General features: G+C 38.2%; 1 protein-coding gene across 1 annotated transcript; it reads right to left on the bottom strand.

The window, feature by feature from the left end:
- Positions 1 to 150: 150 nt before the first annotated feature.
- On the bottom strand, positions 151 to 27159 carry LOC139739225 (uncharacterized). Its single transcript, XM_071649843.1, has 9 exons — positions 27111 to 27159; positions 11682 to 11823; positions 9371 to 9502; positions 8415 to 8578; positions 7775 to 7887; positions 6156 to 6425; positions 3751 to 4099; positions 2717 to 2943; positions 151 to 1920 (listed from the first exon to the last, which is right to left on the bottom strand). Exons 1-9 carry the CDS (start codon positions 27157 to 27159, stop codon positions 1768 to 1770), a joined length of 1599 nt encoding a protein of 532 aa, XP_071505944.1. The 3' UTR covers positions 151 to 1767.
- Positions 27160 to 27778: the final 619 nt, after the last annotated feature.

Genomic DNA, 27778 nt, shown 5'->3' with positions numbered 1-27778 from the left:
ATGCTTGCTTAGTGCGCGAGCCTTTGTTACATGTGCGCAATAAACATGTTGCCCGGGGGTGGGGGAGAGGAGGGGGGGGTCGGCTAAGACACCTCAAAATGAGCTTATGGCTGCGCCCAGTGCCACAAATTTTCTGCTGCCCTCAACGAATCCGAATCGGTCTATACATGTAATCATCTGTATTGTCCCTACACTGCAAGTTTATTTTTATTCCTTTATTAACTTTTCTTTATTTAACCTTCAGTACTGGCGTAAAAATTCAACTAAAACATGATATATTCACAGCAGGAAACTTTTGCTAATTGGCGCCGACAGCTTTTTTTGCGGCATAAAACTTTAGTGAATTTCCATTGGTATTCAGTGTATTGTAATGCAAAAACTTTTGCGCATATTTTACTTTCGTGAAATTTGGCTCCTCCAGAAATTCACGAAAGTTCCATGCACGTGAAAAATTTCGGGTTTCAGGGTACTTCCTTCACTGAGGAGAGGGTTTTGACAATGCAAATTTAAGTTGATGGGTAGTAAAAGGTTATTAATGATAGAAATGTCCCATGGCGCTCTACAGTACATGCGGATATTTGATTTGGTTTAGAAATGTGGACCTAAACTTACAATCTACATGTCATCGCTGGGGTGATAAGACCTTGTATCTGCAATTTTGGTGAAAATGACTTTTTTGTATTAATAGTCAAATAATGGGTTAAGTGATGTCCTGTCCAAATCCCAACTGTCTTACTCCAAAAATGAAGCCACCACAGCATGTCAAAGGAAAGGCTACCCCACTCGCTATGGTGCTTTGGCCACCATGTTTTTTGGCTCTCCTGAACATTTGACATTTTGTAGATACGAGGTCTTGTCGCCCTAGCGACGATGTACTGCTCTATTATAGGAACACCACAGAAAAACCTTAATTTGGCTATCCACCTGATATCACAACAGTTGGTATGAATGTCATCTCCTTGACAATGTTAGTCACCTGTGCTCGACGAAAACGCTCTCGTGAAATCTTCTCCCGTGGTCAAAATTTGTGATCCAAGTAGAGCTTCGGTGCGTCAGCTATGAAAGAAGCAATAGGGACTTTTTGATTTCAAGTCCTGGACGTGGATGGCGAGGTAATGACGTCATTTACAGGAACTGCACATGCTCCAGGTTCTCCAGCAGATCGAACGCCAGAATCGAGAACACATCTTCCAAGGATTTCACATCCTCCTAGATTCATGACATGAATGACGTCATCGCTCGGCGTAGTGATTACCAGCATGCGGGAGGGGACGGGAGTCATGACGTCATAGCAGTACGTCGTGAGCGGTGTGCACTGAAAATCAAAACGGGTGATAACATCGCGGAGGTAACGAGTAGACTGCAGCAATTTGGAACCGCTCTAATACGAGATAGACATCCATGTCCACACAATCAAAAAGTCCCTAATGTTTGGTTTAACTCTACCCATCCTAAAATGACTTGTATCTATGATTAGCACACATCAAATCATATGCAGAACAAGATGGTCTGGCACGATATGGGTTAAGGCTGTCTCAGGTTCATCACATTCAACTGCTGTATATGCCATAAATTTTCTCCAAAATGCACCAACTTATTTTTCTCCACGTGGGACTACACGAACACACTGCACTTTCAATTCTTCAGTCTATGTGACTCACGTCCTGCAACATATCCTCTCGGTATCATCCATTTGGAGTGTTCCTATTTCACGTCACACCTAGGTCTCTCTCTCAAAATTGAGATAGTGATGTGAAAGGGTGCCCCCTACAGCCGTATCGGGTGATTTTGATCGAGGAGCTGAGGCGACTCCACCATGATTCGTAGGAGGAGTTTCTCGATGTAGCCCTCCAGTTCCTTGATCTGGTCGAGATTCGCTGAGAGAATCGACTCCTGCTCCTGGACCAGGTGCACCAGTTGCTATGGTAATGGAAATGAGAATTATAGCATTAGGACCAATGTAGTTGCTGAGGTATAAATTATTTAATGGTTACTTTGTGTTCAGTAGCATATGGGGATTTGAAAACCAATTTTCATCAAATAAACATTGAATCCTTTTTAAAATTACATGCTCTTTCACATTTCATAAGATGTTTCTCATTATCTCACTTAGGAATGTTGTAAACCTGAATCCTCACATCAACCAGTACTGTACAGTCCCTTTAAAAACTGTTTAGGTTAATAACAAGGTTCCACTTTATATTCCCAAGGAGAAAGAGAGATGGACCCACCTGTCTTGAGAGGGTGTCATATTTGCTCCCCCCTCTCGTACTTCGCCCCTCTCTGCCCTCCTCGTTAGGACCAAAATAAGTAATAAAGTGTTTAAAAACTGTTCAGGTTAATAACGAGGTTCCACTTTGTATTCCCAAGGAGAAAGAAAGATGGACCCACCTGTCTTGAGAGGGTGTCATATTTGCTCCCCCCTCTCGTACTCCGCCCCTCTCTGCCCTCCCAGTTAGGGTCAAAATAAGTAATAAAGTGTTTAAAAACTGTTTACCGGTAACGAAGTTCCACTTTATATTCCCAAGGAGAAAGAAAGATGGACCCACCTGTCTTGAGAGGGTGTCATATCTGCTCCCCCCCCCCCCTCGTACTCCGCCCCTCTCTGCCCTCCCGGTTAGGATCAAAATAAGTAATAAAGAGTTTAAAAACTGTTTAATAGGTTAATAACAAGGTTCCACTTTATATTCCCAAGGAGAAAGAAAGATGGACCCACCTGTCTTGAGAGGGTGTCATATTTGCTCCCCCCTCTCGTACTCCGCCCCTCTCTGCCCTCCCGGTTCTCCCGATGCCTCTCTTCACCCAGGGCAGGCTTCTCTGGCGTGGGGCTGCGATGCCGATCTCTCCTGTCCCCGCCATCGTCGCCGTGGTAACCAAGCTCCGACAGGGTGGTGATGCAGGCACTCATGGTCTTCTTGTGTCTGGTGTGGCCTTTGGCATGTTCTAGGCGTTGGGAGTGGGGATGGTGAAAGGATACTCAATAAAACTTTTGTGGAGCAGATTTAAAGTAATAGTATAGGTTTTACTTTGTCTACAGTAAAAAGGTGACTTTTTCCAGCTTTATTCTCTTGAGAAAAAAAAGGTACAAGACCACTTCAAATGTTCATTGAAAAATAGTACACTGATTTACCTGAAACGGTTGGCTTTCTGAGCTCTCATAGAAATGGAAATAATTGCATAGTATTTTTTCTTTCTCTCTATGGCATGCCTTCTATCTTTCTCTACTTCACTAATCATTAGAACGAAATATTAGATCAGGTTGAAACCTATTCACCCCTTTCCTCACCTTTCTACTTTTCCATCCTCCTTCCTCTAACTATTCATTGGCAAAAACGTTGCCCCCCTCTAAAAAACAAAAACAACTTGACTCCATTTATGAATCAAAATCCAGAATACATCTACAGTAAACTTCAGAATTCAACTCAGAATTGCTTTGATTACTTCTCTTTTTACAGAGTATAGAAAAATCATGTCAAAAAAAAGGACTAAAAAAAAACAACAACAACAAGCAAACAAACACTAAATTTCATTTTAAACTTTAGCTGCCTGATCAGGCTCCGAAGGATGACTTTTTGGAAATTTGGCTGGCCGACATGAATTTCTAGTGGCCCCGGGCCACCAGTAATGTCAAGTCCTGTTCAAGGTGCCAGAGGGTTAATGAATAGATGTAACCATAAAAAATCAAAATCCAGAATTCACTACAGAGAAATTTCAGGAATCTTCTAAGAATGGATTTCACACACAACTCACTTCCCCTGGGCAGGGTGGTGTAGGCGTACGCATCTTCTTTGTCCTTGGGCGTGTCCGACTGGACTTTGTCCTTGGCGGTCAGCAGACTCTCTTCCGACACGGCATGGCTGAGGGGCGCAGCCGGGGGGTGCAGGCTACCCACCAGACTGGACACGCCCAGGTGCACCCGCTCCTTGCCCTGCTGCGAAGGGGAGGCGGGGCCACCGCTGTCGGGCTCGTCCGCCCCAGCGTCGCCAAGGCGATCCGCATCTTTGTGATGCTGTGGCGGCGTGGGGGATGACGGATCGGAGCTGGAGAGGAAACGCAAGTCGGGAGTGCTCAGGCCGATCTTGTTCACATGCTCTTTACTCTGAATAAAGAAGAAGGAAATATCAAGCAAACAGATGATGAATCACAATCATATCAAGTAACATATAGCTCACATTCCACGTACTGTCTCTACATGGTATCCTTATGCCATCTTTTTCTATTACCTCATTCCCTACCCAAATCTGAATTTCCCCATAATTTAGAAAAGGCTTATTGAGATCATTGAGGCAATGACTTAAAGGTATTAGCCCACATTTGCAAACCCACGAAAATCAAAACTGCATAAAACAGGTCCAATATGACTTCAAGTACAAGTTATAACAGTAACATACCTCACCTGTTGCTCTTTGTCTATACCATTCGATAAAAGAGAGAAAATCATCGTTTTAAAATCAATTTTCAAACCAGGTCAACCCGACCCAAAATCGAATTACGAGCGCGGGCTAGCTACGTACATGTAACTTACACATGAATCGCATGCATACAATGTACGTACGTGGACCGGAGCTAGCGAGCGTTATACGCATGCATACAGTGCATTTTCATTTATTTTTATGAAAGTAATGGACTAATTGGAACGAAATTTTGCACAGGTGTTACTGCAATCATACCCAAACTCCATGCTAACTATGAGACCAATTGCTGCAGGTTTACAAATGTGGGCTAATACCTTTAATATTATGAGAGTATGAGAAAGTTCAATAGGCAAAAAAAAAAGAAGGGTAGAAATGATTAGCCCTCAACTCACCACATCATTTAACCACAGTCTTTAGACTAAATCTGATTACTATCGTAGAACTCAGTGCACATACAGTGGACTCCCGTTATGAGGAAGTCCTCGGGATCAGCAGTTTTCTTTCATTATTTGTGACCGTGCACCTCAAAACGAACATAACCGTGCACCTCAAAACGAACATAAAGTCGCACACACTGATTTTGCGTGAGGACTGAAAATAAGTGAAATGGGTCAACCTAGCCGAACTTGATTTTTTTTCATATTTTTTGAAAGAGCGGGTCTTCTTTTACATCATGCTAAAATTTGGTATCATAAAACAGGCAAGAAAGTGTGTTTTTTAAGCAGTTTATCTCGAACATTTTTGGTAGAATAGTGTGATTAGGTGTGTCTTTAGAATCCCTTTTTCATTTCTGAAAAACCTTGTCCACACTCTTCACTTTCAACTCTAATAACTTTTGAAAAGATAGTGCTACTGCTTTGAAAGTTGGCATTAATTATGGACAGAATGTGTTAATGAGGCATGCTTAATTTCAGTTTAATCTGATAATCCCTTCATTGTTGCTACTCTGGTGGTTTACTTCCTGTTTCTTGTCCCATTCATCGCACAGCCAGCACGGTTTGGTAAAGATTAAGCGCTTGAATAGACACTGTACTTCAGAGCCTCTTTTCTCAGTTCACACTTTTCCTGAGTTTGTGCTTTCTTTCCAATATTTAGATAGGTTAGGAGAGTCCATTTTATTTGAGTTATACATCATTTTAAAGCTTAAAGTCTGCTCTTTTAGAATATGGTCTTAACTAAAAATTTATGTCTGGCGACTTTTTGTTTGTTTTGAGGTGCAGAGTCACATATTGAAACATCATTATAACCGAACAAATAAACAATAAAAAAAAACATAGAATTGATTTTCTTGCGGCCTGAATTTTTACTTTGTTGTAACCGGGATTTCACTATAACGGGAATGCACTATATTGACAGGTAATGCACTTTGTCAAACGTAATGTTGTCTAAAACCAAAAGTTTTACAAACATTAGATCATTATATCTTATGTTTGTCATGTAGCATATCAGACAAATAGATTCGAGAAGTCCCGAATGCAAGGCTATTGAAATCGAGTGGCAAGTAAATGAACATACACATATCAAAGCAAATTAAAAGAAAAAAAGAAATTACCAAATTTGGTGATGGAGAAAAACACCTTGAAGTTTAACAAACTTCCCTACAGCAATATACTATACTCAATACACTTGTACAGGTTTGAGAAGCTTTCGATATGCAGAGTTAATGCAAGTGACATTATCAAGACACATCATGCAAAATAAAGATGCGGAATACGACATACCACATATTTTTAAACTCACCAGAGCTTTTGAAATGTTCCCAAAGGCTGCTTTCACATTGCGCCCCAGCCCGCCTTTCCCTCTCGCGGATCCCTGGAGGCCGGATGGGCGGGGTTTATTCTGCGCCTTCCGAGGGGGCGTGTTCGGTAGGGAGCTCCCCCCATTCTTTCCGTGGACCCCGCCAATGTCCAAATGATGATGGTGCAGGGCGTGGTGTGTGGACCGGTGGTCATCACTCATAGAGGAGGCAATGGAATGTGAATCGTCTGAGTAGAATGGGTCCACGTTGACCTACATATGAAATCATGAAAGATCCCAATATCAAAACTAGTCTGAGTAGAATGGGTCCATGTTGACCTACATATGAAATCATGAAAGATCCCAATATCAAAACTAGTCTGAGTAGAATGGGTCCATGTTGACCTACATATGAAATCATGAAAGATCCCAATATCAAAACTAGTTTGAGTAGAATGGGTCCATGTTGACCTACATATGAAATCATGAAAGATCCCAATATCAAAACTAGTCTGAGTAGAATGGGTCCATGTTGACCTTCATATGAAATCATGAAAGATCCCAATATCAAAACTAGTCTGAGTAGAATGGGTCCATGTTGACCTACATATGAAACCATGAAATACACAAGTATCAAAACTGAATTCATGATTCAGTCAAAATTAACCCTTACTTTACTAACTGTTCGCCAATGCCTGGAAACTTAATCCCTAATGAATACAGATTAATTAATCCTTATAAATCTTTTTATGTCACTGTGGCCTTCCTATTGGACTGAGGCACACTGCTGCAATTGAGTGGCCTTCCTAACTTTACAACCAGGCCCCGATTCATAAAACTTGTTATCAGTGACAACTGCCACATTTCTATGATAAATTTGCTCTCATCCAATCAGATGCAAGGATTTCAGTAGCTTGTAACAACTATCACAACTTGTCACTGATAACAAGTTTTATGAAACAGGACCCAGGTCAATTTTAGATGGCTTACGGAAAGCTGAAGAAAAAACTTGGCAAGTTCAGGCAAGTGTCTGGGCACAAAAAGGTTTAAATGTAACATGTCACATCCTTGGGTGAGAATGAGAAGGGTGTTAAGTTGCCAATTAAACTGTTTGGGGCACCTTACAGGTCCTGTTTACCTTTGGGAGCAGAGATTAAAAAAAAAAAAACAACAACAACTTTTGATGGATATGCGTAGGTCAGTTGTATCACAAAACATCCTACCATGTAAAGTTTTTGCATTAAAGCCTTAAATACAAGGAGATATCACTATTTTTCCCATTAAACCATAGCGGTAGCTGTAAAACGGTTTAGTCTGGAAACACTTTTATCATAAGTTATTATTCACATTTTGTATTTAAATGTAACAATACTTAACATAGATTATTCTGGTTCAAATTCTTACATTGGTTGATTCTATCCATAACTCACATTTTACAACTATTTTGAAGCACTAATGCTGGGTTTCTGTTTCACCTGCACATGGTAAATTATGCCTTTAATGCCCTTCTCATTTTCACCGAACGATACGTAAAAATCCCATATAACCCCAACCTTAAACAAACAAATCATCAATTTTACCGAAAAATGATAAAACAAATAATGAACAATGAATATACACACCTGATCATGGAATTGCATCTCCATGTTGTAATCATTTAGGAAATCCTCTTGAGCATTGTGTGAGTCTCGTCTCCTGCCGTCTGACGATGCCCCTGAACTCTTTCTTCTCCATGCTACAAGACCAAATCAAAGTTACATAACAGTTTTAATCCAACAAACTTACAATAAAGGGAGAATTCTTTTTATGTGGCTATATCAAGGAAGGAATTACACAGTAAGTGAGTATAATCAGGCAAACACGCCAATGACAGCCTCAAGTAAACATACAGTACAGTAACACTGTGTGTATATAATATATAGAATGTCTTGAAGGCAAAAATATCTGGTTTAAAATATGAATACAATTGTATTGCATATTATAGAGTGTGGTACGTAATGTTCAAAAGCACAGCATCTTTCCCATTTCAAAAATATATTTTTATCTTTTTGACTGAGAAAAATATGAAAAAATACAATAAAACACATTGGCAGTTCTGTAAGCAGTGTATCATTTATTAGCATACAATGAACCAATGTGACCTTATTCATTTTGTTGTCGTTGTTGTTGTTACTGAAAAACAATATATCATTGTGTGCAGTCATTGAGGCCTCTGAAAGTAAGAAGACTTTAACTCCACTGGAGAGTCTAAACCACACTCACCAGGAGAGGGCAGTATATTGAGAAGGGACGGTGACTTCTTGTCTTGACCTTTGACCTCGCTCTCCACATCTTTCCTGTACAGGATCTGGACGGTGACCTCCAGCTGACCTCTGTCTCCAGTCTTCTTCCCTTCCTGTCCTTTCTTTGGTTGTAGCTTGTACCATCTATTAGTACCAGAGAAACCAACAAGAAGGAATGACCTTTCACCCTTGTTGCCTTCCATGGGGCCATGGAAGGGGGAAGGGGCTGGAAGGGGGACAGTGCAACCCCCTCCTGCCCCCCCCCCCCCACACACACACACACACACACACACTATTGGGGGGCTAAAATAAGAGGGAAAAAGATCTGGAAAAAAATCTGAAAAAAGGGACAAAAGATCACAAAGCCCGCAACTTTACAAAGGTTCCTTCGGGGGGGGGGGGGGGGGGGGGGGGGCTGCACTGACCAGTGGGCTTCAATCAGTGGTATAACCATCGTGGCTTTGACTGGCTTTGGAATAATGTTGCTATGGTAGTTACCACTGATTGCAAAGTGACAATGATTTGTACATTGACTTTTGACAATTGCAGTTTCTAAAGCGGCTATGGAATAGGTAGAATACTGGTTTGCCAATGATTACAGATTGATTGATTGATTGATTGATTGATTGATTGATTGATTGATTGATTGATTGATTGATTGATTGATTGATTGATTGATTGACTGATTGATAGATTGATTAAATATCTTCCATCACAACCATCTTGGCTTTCACAGGCTTTGGAATAGTATTGTTATGGTAGTTACTATAATTGTATTTACAGTTACCATACTGTGGTTTCAGGCAACAGGGCCTAGAGTGGACGAGTTACTACAAACGAGTACTCTGATTAAATACATAAAAATGTCATTTCTGAAATTATGTAACGGCAATACTAAAAACAGGTTAAAATATACCAAAACAATTGACATCTTACTTCCGAACACATTTGCCGTATGAGGCTGCGATGCCGCTGACGGACACCTCGACACGGCCAAGAAATCTTTCCCTCAGGAAGTCTGAATGACAGACTACTAGTTCCAACGTCCCTCCATGGTCAGATATCACACTGGAAGATAAAAAGAAAACAATCAATATGCCAACCTTCTAACACTTGCACTGGTCCCAGACACACACACACACACACACACAAAATCACTGTCTGGCCAGTAACTTTTCAGGAATTGCCAAATATACTGGCCCAGCATGACCATTAAAAAAAAAAAAAAATTGTCTTGGCCAGTTGGAAATCTAAGAACAGGGTCAGTAAATTACAGGTTCGAACCAGTAAAAAAAAAAAAATAGAAAAACTGGGTATCATTATTCTACTGGTCCAGCAGGGGCAGGTCGGACCAGTAGAAAAGAAAGGAAAATGGGTTTTAGTGTGCATAGCAGCCATGTGATGCTATGAAATGCAGCCGAAAATCTATCCATCCAGAACATCTCCTCAAATATGCATGAATGTCCTACATTCTTGTACAGTATGTGTCTAATTAAAGTGTAAATTTAAAACAATATTCGTTACCTTTTTTTCCTCAAAAAAAAAAGAGATATAGAATACAGTGGCTTATCAAGCATAAATTTGGCCAAAATGGCATATTTTCCATTATAATTTATTCTGAGCTTAGTACCGTGACAATCCCCATTTGAAGGTCGTTGTTATGCAACAGGAATTTACAGGATTAACTCCTTTAACATCTTGTTCTTGTTTCTTGTAGAACACAAGAAAACTAACAGAAATTTTAGGACATTCCTGGGGATTAGCAAGTGATATGCAGCAGTTGACAGTGCTGCAGAGGGCGAATGCAATGAACTAGTTTGATGAACATTATATATGGTTGTTAAATCAGCATTAGTGGTAGTAGAAGTTCTTAAGTATTCTTTGCAGTATTGCTGGAATCAGCACTGTTAACATAATTACCATCATCATCACTATGGTAGTAGTAGAAGTAGTAGAAGTAGCAGCAGTAGCAGGAGTGGTGGTAGTAATAGCAGAAGTACAGCACAAATGTAACTTGCAGCAGTAGTAGTATCAATGGTGTAATTATCATTACTGCAATTTTATCTTTTCTATTACTGTTAAAATGATACAGGGTTTAAATAACTCACAATTCCCATAACAGCAAAATATTTTGAAGTACAGTGTAGTAAGAGTATCAATGTTTCGATATCATTACAGTTATTATCATTATCATTAACTACAATTTTCAACATTGATCATTGGTATTTATCATGACAACTCTTGTAATCACTAAAAGCAATCTAAGGGTGCATTTATCAACTCTTTTTCTCGGCGGAAACAGGTTTTCCAAACGGCTTTCAGGGAATTTTTACGAGATGATAAACGCAAAGCTGTTTTGATTATGGGGCTCAGAAAGCCTTTTTGAAAACCGCAAATTTGTGCTTTCCGAAACAGGTTTCTTAAACAGGTTTCAGAAACCTGTTTCAAGAAGCACTTTGAAGCGAGATTAACGCAAAGCTGTTTTGAAACGGCTTTGTACTGCACAGTCGTGATTTGGCAAAAAGGTGTATGTCTGAAAAATATCATGTTTTTGGTTTTTATCATTTGGGGGGTTTAGGATGCCAAAATTTTCATGTGACCAACTTTCGTAAGTCATCGAGCCTTTGTTTCCGAGATATTTCTGCATCATTTCATCAGTTTTCCTGCTACTGATTTGGCAAAAAGGTGTATCTCTATACATACACCTTTTTGCCAACTTAAATGCATGATTTCTCACGGTGTATGTGAAGATACACCTTTTTGCCAAAATAGCATGGGTTGCAGTCCCTGTAAACGTGGTTTGGCAAAGAGGTGTATGTCTCTAAAAGTGCTAATTCTGAAGTATTTTTTAAAGTTTGATGCAAGAAAATTATCAGGAAATGAAATTTGAAGTGTATACTAAATCCTAGAATTAAATCCCTGAGCGCTGCACAGTTTAGATGGCTTCTATGGTCAAGGAAACTGCCAAAATTTTAAAGTCAATTTTCTCGGCTTTGTAGTCACTGTAAAACGGCAGACATTCACCTTTTTGCCAAAACACGACCGTGCGGTTACGAACCATGCATTTCCAGTTTCTGAAAAGACGTGCACCACGCAAAGGCCAGTTTTTTCGTATTCGCGATGAGTTGATAAACGCAACTATTTTGGAAGCCATTTCTAAAGGGCTTTGGAAACGGCTTTTGAAAGCCCTTTCAAACAGGGGAAAGATGATAAACGCAGCCTTAGATATCAAAAGAAATTGACTCACAATTCACATTCCTCATTCCAGACTGCCGTCCGAACTCTGTCGAGGACGGAGGTGGCAAACTTGCTCTTCCCGAGGGTAAAGGTCACGAAGGCATTGTTGGTGTCGTCCTTACCCTTGAAGATCAGTCCCTTGGCTTGGTGAGCTGTATGAGAGAATGGAAGGAATGGAAGTAGAGTAGTCTGGGTAACGTTCTATTCCACATGCTGGGGACAGCCTTCCCTTTTATAAGGCAAAGCCAGGCATGCATGTATATATTCCTTTTGTTGCTTGCCCATTAGGCATGAAAAATCATTAGTTTTCCAATATTGCTTACCAGATAGAATGATGTACTTACCCCAAAATAGCATCAATGTATTAGTTGTCTTGAGGAGATTCTGATTTTCATACTAAGTCAAATTTTGCCTACACGATCAGGCATGTAAGTTTTAGCATTTGTATTATAGCATTTGTATGTATTATATTCACTTGGTCAACATACAGTTTTCATTACTCCACACAGGCGGGCATGTGTTGCTGTCAAGCCCCAATAAATACTGTATTTTAAGTATTCAGACTAAAATTTTAAATCTCCAGAAAATATCTCGAGGTTGCAAGCTGGAGGTGGGCGGATGTGCATCGTATTCTAGGCAAACAGCCGAACAAATCATTAGTGTAACTGTTGATTCATGTCAGAATGACCTGAGGTTAGAGTCAAACAGATGTGCCCCAGAAACATATAAGTCTTTGACAATGAATTCTGTGAAAGCTACTTGTACACGTATTGCACTAGTTGGTACACAGGTAATATGTTTTATCACCTATACATTTTTGTACAAGTGTTTTGGAGGTATTGTAAATGCCTGTGGAATGCTATGAAATCACTACAGAAGGTACCCATTTTCACTGAAAACTGATTATAAAATGGCTATACAACATGTGTACATGTAGACATGTATACACATGTTGTATACATACCAAGTTCTGTGAACAGAGTCTAAAGAAAGATTTATGTGAGTCCCACAGTTCTTTGCTCGTACGTGCACGTTTACACATCGGATGGAAAAAATTATATCTGAATTACATTGTATTACATTGCTCACACCACAGTGACATAAAAACCAGGGGAATACTTTCCTCTACATGTTTTATATAAAGTGTAAAACAGGACTTTCAAATTGTCTCCAGTGTAGTTTGCAAATGGCTGACTTTTTAGCCCAATCATATACAGTTTTTATTTTAATCATGTGGACTACGGAGATAAAGATACTTGTATGCCAGAATGTACCACTGTCCAGGCTACAAATTTTAAAAGTGAAAAGTTGTTTGACTCATGTTTAAATGCAATGCTTTAAAATCGTTGCCATTTACCAATCAAGCAATACTGATTTAGATCAGACTCTGACCTTTGACATCATGACCTGAACTCATCAAAATTCATCTTTGACCAAAATGTGCATGTACAGTGTACACCTCTTGGATCCAAACCACCAAGAAATATTGGGTGCTGTTCGTTATTCCGAAGGTTCACTATTCCAAAGGTTCGTTATTCCGAAGGGTTGTTAATCCGAAACACACAAATTTCCTATACCTAGAGGTTCATGAATCCGAAAATGAAAAAGGGTTCGTTAATCCGAACATTTGTGGCGTTATTCCGAAGGTTAGTTATTCCGAAGATCCGTTAATCCAAAAATGAAATTCAGAACAATGAACCTTAGGAATAACGAGCTGTAACCGAAATATTGATAGAATGTTCTTCCTTTATACAATGTATCTGAATTTACCATAAACATCTGGGCAAAAAAGGCAATCTGTATGACATGTATTGTATTTCATAAGGAACAACAGGATACAGAAAATAAAATGGCTCTGTCTGCATCCTGCTTTGGGAACAATTAAAGAACGACCGACTCAGGAACAATCCAGGGAGTAATTCACTCTGTCTATAAGATAGCCACATAAATAACAAAACAGGGGAAAAAAATCACTTGAAAACTCCTGGAAATAAGGCTATCATGAGAAAATGTGATTGACTCATAATTGAGACATGTCAATGGTATGCAAATTTGCATACCAGCAAGTTATGAGTCATGCAGTAACCATCCATAACAAATCTGAGGTCATGCATTCTGCTAGTCGCAAAATGGCGTATGTTTACTGTACAATACACATATTCCATGCCTATCTTTCCGACAAAAGGTCTTATCTGACAGCCATAAAATTATAGTGTGAAGCTCGCCTAACGTATGTCTAATAAACAGCCGCTGAATGCAGGTGCGGGTTCCATTTGTGGTTGTTGTGGTTGTTGTTGTTGTTGTTGTGGTTGTGGTTGTTGTTGTTGTTGCTGTCGCTGTTATTGTTGTTATATATTTTGAATAGATGTCCTCGATGTCACCTCACAGCACAGTTTATGGCCATGAAAAATGCAACAAACATCTGAAGCTGGACTCTGATCATAACATTAGGAAGTCTGTTAGAATACCTACATGCGTGCTATCAACAAATGAATGAATTAATGAATGCATGAAGGAATGAGTGAATAAATGATTGAATAGGCCTACATGTGTTACATATGAATGGCAGTGAATGACTGCTGAGTGAATGACCATTTGAATGAATTTAGTCAATAAATGAATGAAGAATGAATGGAAGGGGAATATTGACTAAATGAATGAGTGAATGAATGAATTAATTAATTAATAAAGGAATGGAAATGTTTGAAAGATGAGTGAATGACTCTGTAAATATGTGGAAACAGTAATCAATGAATAAATGAATGAATGAATGAATGTGGAGTGAAAGACTGAATGAAAGAGTGGATAACACAAGACCTGAATGAATGAAAGAATGGATGAATTCAGAAAACATGCCAATTGATGAACATAAGAAGGAACAAATGAATCTACAAAGGCGAAGAATGAATTTTTAAAAAAATGAAGGCCAGAAACAAACAAATAATATGTGATCAGAGGTTTATACTCATACATCATGTATGACCAAGCTACATTGTATGACTGCTTTCAGTCCCCTGCGAATTCCTAGGCACTGAGAATAAGAGCCTTGCTTCAGAGGCGCTTGTAACCACTGCCTACCACGGGACTTGAACCAGGGACCTTACAATTGAGAATCTGTGGTCCATACTGTGATCACTGGGCTGCTACAGCTCCTACTATAGTCAGAATATAACACTAACACACACACACACACACACACACACACACACACACTTCAATGTTTATCCCAAGGGAAAAATAATACCCATGAATTTGTATTCAAACTATTATAGGCCTATCATTAAACATCAAGTACATCTGGTCCCCGTTTTATCAAACGATAATATAGTTTTTAAATTTCTTTACCACACAGGCTGCCATATAGACTTTAATACAGTAATACAAAATCAATGATATGATCAATTTTAACTCTTCATAAAAACAGGGCCCTGGCCTGTTGAATGCAGGTATCTTTGTTTTTTTTATTATCAAGTTTATTCACAAATGGATAATTCAAGGGACTTCAAGCCAATGTACTGTGAGTGGAGGGGAAAGAAACAATTATGTGGTACGCAAGGTTACAAATGTATCAAAACACACAAACAAGATTGTTTTACCAGGGACTTCCGCCTATTAAACATGGACCTATAGGAGCTCCATGCTCCTACCATACAATGGGCCTGTTCAACAATTTGATAACATTAAACCTCAAGGCTAAATTGTTGTTGATGGTGGTGGTGGTGATGGTTTGAATGGCATTCCATTTCCACAGAGTACAGCAAACATGAAAAGTAATTAAACCTTGTGACAAAGCTGCCACATTATTCTTGTTTGGGCTGTTTTGCATTTGTGCAAAGTTTAGCTATTTTTTAAGAGACCAGTATATTGCTTAAAGTGTTAATAAAACAAACAAATAAACAAGCAGACACTAAGGGAAAACAAATACCGCCACAGCTCCTTGTAATGTGATTCCAAGATCCTGGGTGAAAGGTAAAATCTGATTCTTGGAATTAATGATTCTGGCATGTGATGTGTCTATCTGACATTGGTTCTGCATTGAAGGCAGGCATAAACAACCCTTTGTGTGCTTTGAGCCCCTATCAGCACAGAAAACCCCATAGCCTTGCACACAATGTCCAAAGTCCTTGGCTCAGAAAGGATTAACATGGTCCCCATCGACAATATCAATAGCACATCAGAACAGCTGACTATTTTTAAGATTGCTCTAGAGACAATTTTAAATGAGAGCCAGTGAAACACATTCACAAATGAAGGGCTGCAAACACTACTGAAATCAGGGTGAATCCAAAGATCAATCAGGGAAATATTAATTACTGTGTAGATTAAATGCATCTCTGTGAGCAATACATTTCCTGAATGTATCTCACTGGGCAATATAATTTGTGAATGCATCTCACTGGGCAATATAATTCTTGAATACATCTCACTGGGCAATATAATTCTTGAATGCATCTCACTGGGCAATATAATTCTTGAATGCATCTTACTGGGCAATATAATTCTTGAATGCATCTCACTGGGCAATATAATTCTTGAATGCATCTTACTGGGCAATATAATTCTTGAATGCATCTTACTGGGCAATATAATTCTTGAATGCATCTCACTGGGCAATATAATTCTTGAATGCATCTCAGTGGGCAATATGATTCCTGAATCGGAGTTTTTGTTCTCTGGGAAATGAAGACATGAAGAGATACATGTACACTGTACATGTACAACAACTTTATACATAATTATATGCATCTAAAGTTTTAAGGAAACCCTTTGCAAAATCAGGGATACTAGCTAGGCAGTTTTGCAAATTTACACTAGTTAGTTAGTTAAATTCTCAAACATGAAGGAAGAAGGGATTACACGTGACAATGAATAAATGGCATTTATTCATTAATTTTTGACTGAGCTATTGAATAACTTTTGGGGGGATTTTCCCAATTTGGAATCTGAGCAGCATACAATGTGCAAAGTAGTTCAGAGCCTGTCAAAAGAGTCAAAGAAAGATGAGTAACTATAGGGACTGAATGACCCAACAGAGATGTCTGTGATGAAAGAAATATCCTGGGGGACTCGTGGACTGTTGGCTAAATTCTCTGTCGCAGCTGTGGTCATGTGAAGATGTGACCATATGATCATGATATCACTATCATTCATGTTTCTCACTTGCTATAATGCAAAATGATGTTTTCCTCGATTTTCATCCCACAATGTAACTTAAGCAGAAGAACACTGAGACATCTCTAGGCGTCTGCCGATGCATTCATTACTCAAGGGCTGACAGGGTTGGCTAGGGGAAGAGCTTTGCAAGTTTTGGCCAGGGTGGGGTGCTGATGAGACGAAAAGGTTGCTGAAGGGGGAATGTTTAGTCCCCTCTTCTAAGTGGACAATATACAATATACAATGTATGGTGACTCTCCAGAATTCACTTGAATTCAATTAACTTCAATTCAATTCGAATATCTCATATCAAAGCAGAGTAACACACAATGAGTGTTGGGCAGTACTTTCAAGTAGGCAAATTGCTCTTCTTACAGGTACCAATTTTTTTAACTGTATTGTACTTGGGTTATGTAGTGTAAGAGGGACTGACTGTAGTGATTTTAAACCATATTTTCCCGCATTAAATTCATAAGTATGTTCCTGCCGGGCAGAATTTTAATAACCCAGCATCTGGGGTTTGTTGAAAAGTCTTGAAAGTCTTATCAACATGAACAATGTGACATGGTTGAAATGCTGCACTGAATGCTAACAGACACCTGAAATATACACTGTGAATACCGGTCTCTCCGTGTAGGGTTACAAACACATGATACACTTCTTGCAACCATTCTGGAGTACAGTATGCTCTGCTTGATTGCATCCATAGGGTTGATAAGAACAAAATTTCCCCATTTTTTTAAACCAGATGTTGTACCCCACTAAGAGGTGAACAATTACATTGCATCTAAAATGTCTGGGAAATGCTTAGAGTATGAATTTAAGGCTTATTACTAAACAGGATCACCATACTACATCCGTAATTCATCCTGTATCCTACTAAAAGACAAATTTGTGCAATGGTACAACTAACTTAAAATTACCCCGTTTTATTCTCTGGTGGACCAAAGTTTGGGCTAAACTAGACTCAGCACGCCATACTCATAGCGATTGGTACAAGGATTCCTTTTAGTACCAATGTCTACATTTTGTCCTCCATTGAGTTGTATTGAATGTTCTCTCTTTTTTAAAGTATCACAGCAAATAATGGGTTAAAACCACCTTTAAAAAAAAATAAACATCTCAAAGTACAAGTCCATTATTGGATGGAGCAAAATAAAAACATTTCAGTGATATCTTGCTTGGGTATCATAACAAGGAATATTCTTGGAATGATAAAGAATTTCCATACATATTTTCTTATAATTTTCACTGTTTTTTAATCAGACAAATAAATCTTGAATTACCAGGAATGGTCCTTTTGCAATCAAACTTTTCATGATTCTCATAAAAATGAGTCTTCATCATTCACTGTTTCCTCCCATTTTAATAGTAACTGAAAAAGATTCCATGACAATATTGTTGTGTCATGAATGTAAAGCAGCAGATCTGGGTCTCGAGTATAAAACAGTGCAGTGACTGTATTTGTCAAGTGCTACTGATCTTACCCACAGCTGTACAGTACACACAATTTTGTATCAATTGTTGGATATTGTTTAATCATTTCAAGGCAAAATGAAGGCTACTTTTTTCTGGCCTTAAATCTAATCTGAAGAGGTCATCCAGTGCTGAAATGATATGTGATTGTAGGTAGTTTAATACCAGCACAATGCATAGAGTCTATAATACACCCATATTTCACACAGTCCATGAAATACAATACCTGTACATGAGTTTTGTTTTTTTTTTCCATGTATACATGTAACATGTTTAACCCCTTGAGGACCAGTCCAGAGTATACTCGGGCAAGCATCTATGGGAAATGCATGTGGTAGCAAAGTCAAACTGTCCTCACCAGGTTAAGAGCAACGTTTAAGTTCAACTGACAATGCGCATTATGAGATCATGTATTTATCATCAGTGTTTAATCACACACACACGTGCGCACACACACACACACACACACAAATATAGAGCTTTATATCACCTGTTAATTATTTTTTCACTATCTTCCCATTCTTCAGATACAATGTATTTTCTGGTTGTCTACAGCGGGACAGGTTCCAAAGTAACAATTTGTATTATGATTTTTCATTTCAAACCTAGTTTGTATACCACCACATCCTTTTTCCTTGTCAAATGTCCATGAAACACGTTGAAATCTCACAAGTATCTTCCTTTCCACTCAATTTTCCTGGCATACCTGGCCCCATAGTGTCTGTGCCACAAATGTGATATGTTATATAGTTTATATGTTTGCATTCTAAAATTCTAGTAAGTATTGTTCATAGTATCAGCATCATATATCAATGAGTATAAAATGTACAATAGTACGTTGTATATATAGAAGAATTTAAAATGAATATGTTTTATTGGTATAACAAATTGGTGCTGTTGTTGTTTTGTTCCAGTGTTCCACGTCTTACAAGCTTGGCTTTCTTAGTGGAACACTGTTTTCCATCATTGTGATTATTTACTATTTTTGTTGCCATGGCAAAGTGCATTGTTTCTTTTTTATGACATCATTCGTGCATATAATTTATATTGTATTTGAAAAAAAAAATCCTTTATCAGACGAGTGTAAGAAAAATGAAAAAACTTGTATCACTTTGGATTATATATGTCAACTTTTTCTTGTCTTTTTGATGATGGAAATGAATACACTATTGAATTGAATTGAATTGAAGTATAAGCAAACTTTCTAAATAGAAAAAGATGCAGTCTCAACAAGAGAATTTTGGTCTGCAAATTGTTGTATTTCCATAACCTACTATGCATTCCTTACAATAAAAATAGGACAATGTTAAATGCACTCTCTCTGCAGTTTTGATGCACAGGTTTTTTGTTTTGATATCGCTGTTATGGGTGTGTGTTTGTTAGCGTAGAATTTCACGAAGTAAGTCAACTTAATTTCAAAATTGAATTGAATACCAGTGCATATTTCTGTTAACACTTTGGTCATATTGTCGGTTAGGAAATAATGATACTTCTCCCCCCCATGTAACCTGTGAAAACAGTCCCTTTAAAATAGGGATTGAGATTCACATTGTACATAGCAACTGTCAATGTGACCATTGCATCAACCATTGTGTTTTGTGATGTACAATGTATGCAGCCTCCTACATGACACTTTTCAGCTTGATAGCTCTTCCACATCTGTAAATGGCCAGCGCAGCTGAGTGTGAACCATCTGGGATTATCACTTTGAATACAGAGAGCACACTAAAACATCTGGAGAGATTCGCCTCTTTTCTCCCTTTTTTTCAGTGGTGGTAAACAGGTGACTATTGCTTCATGGTTTACTCAGTTGGCAGACACAAGCAGTCCAACAGGGTAATAATGGTCCTACATCGGAGCACAGATCGTCTTTCTTCTTTATAGTGCTCATACAGCTCATATCAACCAACTCTTACATGACTGTTCAACATCTTCTTTCATTAAAGGACAAGTTCACCTTCATAGACATGTGGGTTGAGTGAATGCAGCAATATTAGTAGAACACATCAGTGAGAGTTTGAGCAAAATCGGACAATCCGTTAAAAAGTTATGAATTTTTGAAGTTTCTGCTCAGTCACAGCTGGATGAAAAGACTACTATAGCTTGTGATGTCACATGAGTACAACGATATAAAGAAAGAATAAAGAAAATTCAACATATTGCCATTTTTCTTGCATAACAAAAGAACACTCAACTTCTCTCTTTCAGAAGGCAGGGGGAATGATATTACCCTTAACATACGTCAGTAGCAAGTTGAAGAAATGTGCACTTTATTCAAAAAGTTAAGTTTTGTGAAATTCTCTTTTTATTTTCCTTATAGTTGTACGCATGTGACATCATACACTGTAGTAGTCTTCTCTTCCAGCAGTGACTGCGCAGATACTTAAAATATTCGTAACTTTTGAACGGATTGTCCAATTTTCCTCAAACTTTCACTGATGTGTTTTACTAATATTGCTGCATTCTCTCAATCCTTATGTATCTTGAGGGTGGACTTGTCCTTTAAAACCATGGTCACACTGGCAAAACTTCTTGAAGTTTAAGTTCTCAAAGTTTTGCAAGTGTGACTGCAAACTTCCTTCTTGAAACTTCTCACGACACCTCCCACTAAACGTAGGAAAATTTCCAGAAACCCTGCAAATCTTCCTAAAGTTAGCACAGCTTGAACGCAGGCTCATATCAACCAACTCTTATGATTGTTTCACATCTCCTTTCATAAAAACCATGGTCACACTGGCAAAACTTCTTGAAGTTTGAGTTCTCAAAGTTTTGCAAGTGTGACTGCAAACTTCCTTCTTGAAACTTCTAACGACACCTCCCACTAAACGTAGGAAAATTTCCAGAAACCCTGCAAATCTTCTTAAAGTTAGCACAGCTTGAACGCAGGCTCATATCAACCAACTCTTATGATTGTTACACATCTTCTTTCTTTCATAAAAACCATAGTCACACTGGCAAAACTTCTTGAAGTTTAAGTTCTCAAAGTTTTGCCAGGATGACTCCAAACATCCTTCTGAAAACTCCTCATGAAACATCCCACTAAAATCCACCTCCCTGCTAAAACCAGGACATTTTCCAGAATCACTGCAAATCTTCTCGAAGTTTGTGCAGTCTGAATGCAGGCAGCTGAAACTTTGCAAAGTTTGTCATGTAACCAGTCTGGTTCCTGTTTGTGGTGCCTTCAAAGCTGTCAGATGTTGCGCTTCTGTCTTCTTTGTTGTGCATGTGCACCAGTGACCAAACCATCAAGACTTGTCGAAGAGTTTTCAAAGTTAAACTTTAAAAAGTTTTACCAGTGTGACCTTGGCTTGAATTTAATCTTTTCACGAGACATCCAGTATGCTGCCATAGAATTATGTATAAAACGTAGATGAAAATCCGTTCATGAGTTAAAAACTTCTTAACCAGCAATGATGGACTGGAACATGGATTCTATTAAACTTTGAACCTTCATAACTTTTGAAAGGATTGTCTGATTTCCGTAAAACTTCACTAAGATCCAAGATGTGTACTACCAAGTTGTTGTGCACATTCACTCCATCCACATATAGACATTATATAGATGATGACTGGCGGGGGAGGGAACATACCGAATGTTCCACCCGAAGGGTTTGGAAATGCTATTGAGGGAGGTTACATGGTGTATAAGTTCCGAGACGAAGTCGAGGGACTTATGGGTCTGATCCAAAAATCAAGGGAGCGCGACGGGACGGAATTTGAATGGGTTTTTTATTTAAAACAAAAAAAGTTTAAGTGTTAGCAGCCATTTATTACTACAAATGTGTTAAGCTTACATGAAGACATCACACTGCACTATGGACAAGATCGGCATCTGTTTTGTTTCCATGGCAACAACAAATTTTATTAGCGCGACGGGACGGACTGAAAAAATCACTGGTTTTTGTGAAGAAAATTCAAAGGAGAATTAATTCAAAGTTAATGAGCAATACAGACCATGTCATGTGGTGTTTGTTTGTCAATGTTCCAAACATTACTTGCACAAATAGAGAAACTTCTAGATCTAATAGATTTTATTTTTTAGGTAATTTTCTCAAAAGCTGTTGAAGTCCGTCCCGTCGCGCGACGGGACGGACAAAAATGAACTGTGTACAAAACGAATGGGAAATTTTTGAGAATCGGCTAATTTTCATCAAAATGTATTTAAACTTTGGAAAACACAGTTTTATAACATCTTAGTGTGGATTAAGCACACCAAGATTCAAACTACTAATGAATGCTGAAAAATTTGACTAACAATTATTATCATAAGGCCAAAAATTCTCATTTTACAAGAATTCTTACACTTTTGGTACGGTAATCCTTGATTTTCTTTCTCGAGGAAAATTACTTTTCATGAATGATAATGTTGCAATGGCATTTCATTTGCCCAAAGATTGAATCTTTCCACCAAGATTTGATCACCACTGCAAAGGCTGTCTTTAATGACGATCTTGGCAACTGTGGATACTCTTCATTTTCTCTTCCATTTTTTTTTTCAATTTCCAGCGAGAAGAAAAAAAATGTGCCTCTTGGTCTGATCCAAAAAATCAAGGTACAGCGATGAGAAGGAATTTAAGAGAATTTTTTGCTCACAAAAAGAAATGTTAGCATGATAGCAGCCATATGTATCAAGCTTACATGAAAGCATGAAAGTGCACTATAAACAAGGCAGACATTTGTTTTGTTTCCATGGAAACAAAAAATTTTACTGGCGTGACGGGACGGAATTAAAAAAATCACTGTTTTTTTAGACAAAATTCAAAGGAGAATTGTATCAATGTTGATGAGCCAGACTTGCCATGCTATGTGGCATTGTTTGCTACTATTCCCTACATTACTTCAACAAAAGAGCTAACATACAGATCTAATATATTATAGTTTTTAAGTAATTTCCTCGAAAGGTGTTGAATTCCATCCCATAGTGCAACGGGACGATGCACTATGTACAAAACGAATTGGAAATTTTCAACACTGACTAATTTTCATCAAAATGTGTTCAAACCTGTGGTTACCACAGTCTTCTGACATTTTAGTGTAGAGTTCCAAGATTTAAACTAACCTGAGAAATGATGGAAAATTTCAGTAACAGTTATCACTATTACAGTTAAAGATTTTCATCACACAAAAATCCTTACACTTATGGTATAGTAATCCTTGATTATATTTTTCCCAGGAACATATTTTTTTTTTTTTTATGAGTGAAAATGAGACTTATACGTTGCACGTCATTTGCATAAGCTTTGAATTCTGCCTCCACCATTTGACTGACTGTGCTATAAAGTCTATACAAGTTTTCAGCAGCAACAACGCCACTCAGAGTATAGTGGCAAATCATTTTGGGGAAGTAATTTTGTGATAATTGTTAGTATCCAGATGCTGTTTTTTTTTTTCACTTTCCATCCACAAGGGGTTGAGCATCATATATTAGGATCACAGTTTTTGACAACCATGCTGCAGGCCTCGAAATAGGATTTTGGAGGGGCAAGGCCATTTAGAAAAGGGCACTTTTTCCAAGAGGCCAGGGCACTTAAGTCAGTCAGAGGGGCACCAAGGCCACATTGGAAAGGGCATGTTTGGTGTTTATGAAAAAAGAAAGAAGAAAAACAAACTGAGAAAAACAAACAAACAAACACACACACACACACACACACACACAAAGTGCAACACACAACAAAAACCTCTTCCCTACAGCTGTAACACATTCCCGATCTCCGCGTTTCTATCAGGTGAAACGACATTTTTTAAAACAGGAATAAAACAACAGTAGGTATTGATTGAAACTCGACACCCTTTCAGGCCAGCCAGGCCAGGCTGCCATGAAACTTCAAAGCACATTCCGACAGCTGGCTGGCAAAACCACAAGGCAAAGGAATTTGCGTGCGTGTAGATTGCTATGATTAGTCTGTGACAGACAGTTCATGACCTCCAAGAATGCGCCAGTACGCGCGGTTTCTTCTGTTGATTGGTCTCTCTCTCTCTCTCCACCCCTCCCCATTCCCCAGTCTGGCACACATCGTGGGATTTTTCTTTTTTCTTGGTGAACTTGGAGTTCACTCTTTGCTACTCTATCTGAATATGCGCTGCCTAGCTAGTACATACTCGCGGCCGCTGCGCTGCGGAGGCAGTCGGGACGGTAAAAGCCGGTCGGGCGTACATGTACGTACACACGTCGTCTCGTATCTCGGAAAGATACTTTGAGTTTGAATCAGATATATCGGGACGCGACTGAACTGAAGGTATGATATTTGAGATCAGGAAAGTTGTTCAAGCTTATTAAAGAGACTTTGAGAAAGGGCATATCATACGTCATAAATAATAACTTTCATTCCAAAAGGGCACCACGGCCCCAAGAAAAAGGGCACATTTTTTTTGGCCGTAACTTTGATCAAAAAACAAAAGGCATTGCGGCCAACGAGAGGGGCACCGACGGCCATGGCCGTCGGTGGCCGTCGGTTAATTCGAGGCCTGATGCTGTAGTTTTTCAGTTTTAAAACTTCACCTCTTTTTGTGTTGCAGTAATATTGTTGGCATTTCTTTTTTATATAAATTGCATTTTTAAACTTGTATACCAGAAGTGTCTAAGAATTGAAACAGGTTTATGTATTTTTAGATGAAGAATTTTGAATTGTCAATTCCCCATGTGCATCCCAACATGGGGATGCTCAAAATCAATGTTTCAGTATTGGAATGCAAACAATTGTCTCAGAATGTTTTTTCTCCCATTTTTCTCATAAACTTTTTGTGGCAATTTTTCTTCCATATTTCTCAGACATGGTTAGAATCTGCATGTTGATAAATATTAATCTCAGTTTTAAAAAAAAATACAGTTAGAACACATGGACAAGAGATTCAGGTTTATATAATGCAGTATTGACTTCCAGAGTAGACTGTGCATTTGTAATTTACAATTATTTTTTATTCTAAGTCTAAATGGGAATTGCCTTTCTAAAAATAAGTTGGTGAATTACATCATGGACAAATATGAAACAAAAAGTAAGCATAGATCTTAATACATTACTCCAAACAGTAAAAATCTATTCATGTACATGTAAAATGAATGCAACTACAAATCAGCAGAACATCAAACTTTAAGGGAGAGTACAGTGTTGGTTGAGATGAGGATTGAGCTTTTACACATACCTTTTTTTTTTTTTGAGATACTAAGAAACCAGTATATGAAAATACAGAGCATACAATTCTAAGAGGAATTTAAAGTTTATTAGATGAAAATTAGTTTTGAAATAGCCGACATATCTCAAACAAAGTAAAACAAACAATATCCATTGCCAAAAAAAGTGGAACCCACCTGGCTTTGTTTTACTTTCTTTTGCATGCATATCAGCCATTTCAAAACCAATATTCATCAAATAAACTTTAAATCCCTCCAAGAGTTACATGCTCTTTCATATTTCATAAAAGGTTTCTCATTACCTCACAAAAACAGATGAAAACTTGATGCCCCATCTCGACCAAAACTATAATATGATCTTTTTAACTTCAATTGGTCAACCTCACTAGTCAATACTATATACTAATGTAAGGTCTGAAGGGAAGATGAAGGATCCATAAAACCTCTTGACCACATACAATGGTTACTCTTTTCACAAGTTTGCCAATTACATTGTAGTCTTTTTATTCTGTGCAAGTTAGGGACACTCTTTTTCTAGCCCATTATTGTATAAAATTTCCGTCCCGTCGCACCTACCATTGTTTACATGTGCAGTCCGTCCCGTCGCGCCTACCATTATGTAAAGTCCGTCCCGTCGCGCGATGGGACGGACATTATGTTGGACAATTATAATTTTCTTATGAATAGAGAATTATTTAATTTAGTGTCATGGATATAGAGCCCCACTAATTCATTGATACATCATGGAATATGAGTGACCAAACTCAAGTCTATCATACAGAAAAAATAATAATTTTGTGTCAAAGTACTGAAAAACATGTTTTTTCAAGAAAAAATGAAGATTTTAACCCAAAATTTAACTATAATGAGAAAAATGAATACCAGATATGAATTCCTCCTAGGAAGGGTACTCTATGATAAGAATTGATCTTTCCCCTACTTTTGTAGTTTTTGTGCAAATTACTTGAAAAAGTAAAGTCCGTCCCGTCGCGCAAAGAGGGCGCTTTTCCTATTTTACCGCTAATTTACGGAAAAGTCTGACGTCAAATATATTAGACATGTACTTTTCTGAAAACTGCAGATTCTCAGCTTTAATATGATATATAACATGAAATACAAGTGTCAATATGAAAATTTAGTCCAAGTGAACACTATTTTTGGATCAGACCCTTATAGCCTCCTGAAATAGCATTTCAAACCCTGAGGGTGGAACGTTTGGTACTGTACATGTTCCCGACAACAAAAGTCATCATCTGTAACTGTTATATGTGTTAGTCAAATACGTCAACGTCAACCAACAGCACAACACACTCAATCGCTCGTTCGCGTATTGCAGAGCCAAATTCACTGTGCGCGTGTGGTCCTAGGTCTTCTGTCATTTGTTACGTGAAAATGTTTTCCCGTGGGAGAACATTACACGACTGTTCGCCCATGGGCGAACATAACGAATGTACCTCCATCATGTGACTGTGCCTAGCCAATCACTAACCGGTATTTGACTAACCCATTTAATATTGTACATTGTATATATCTGAGGTATATTCCCCTTACTGGAAGCATGAATGGTGTAGAAAAGAAGTGATGAATAGCCAAGCAAAGAGAAGAGAACGAAAAGAAAGGAGACTGAACGAAGCAAACAATTAGAAAAAAAGACGAGTGCACACATTTGGCAATACTCACCAATAACTTTGCACACGTTCCCTGGCGGGTCCACGGTCAACGAAGACATTGTTGTCCAACTTCAGATCAGTTTCATGGGGGGTAGAGTGGAATTTCAGAATGAAGCTAGAAATTTAAACCAGCACACGCCGTGTCTGCAGCATGGCCATGTGTCATCATTTAATAACCTAATTGATACTGAAAAGAAGAAAAAAAAGACAATACTTTCATTCTTTCCATTGGTGATGTAAAACTTGTTAAAAGAAAATACTCTCCGAAAGCATACAAATAAAACATACTGCCCTAAGCATCTCTACGGGTACAGGTGTTTTGCTGTTGCTGTTTTATTAGCTCAACTCTTTCTTCAACTTTTTTTTCAAGCATTCAATATTTTTCCTCTAAAATCCACTTTGATCTTTTTAGAATCAGCATCATCAACCAAGCCTAGAGTAAAAATGCATTGCCATCGTCAACATCTTTCTTTCCAGACTTCATCACGACATCATTCATCAGAATAGTGTCAGAAATAAATATAAATTTTACATCTCCTGCATCCTGATTATTTACAAAAATGATACAAAACAAAGTTATTTGCTTCGGTATTCTCCATTGAAATTGAGAAAATTGAACTATTCAAAAAATCGTTTATATCTCTCACCATGCTGACAACTGAACAACACGACTTTTTA

Source organism: Diadema antillarum, unplaced genomic scaffold, assembly GCF_040938485.1.
Source record: "Diadema antillarum isolate AM-2024a unplaced genomic scaffold, OU_Dant_1.0 seq00000791_RagTag, whole genome shotgun sequence".
Lineage (NCBI taxonomy): Eukaryota > Metazoa > Echinodermata > Echinoidea > Diadematoida > Diadematidae > Diadema > Diadema antillarum.
The sequence above is the reverse complement of the archived record's forward strand: the minus strand, read 5'-3'. Positions and strand labels throughout refer to the sequence as shown.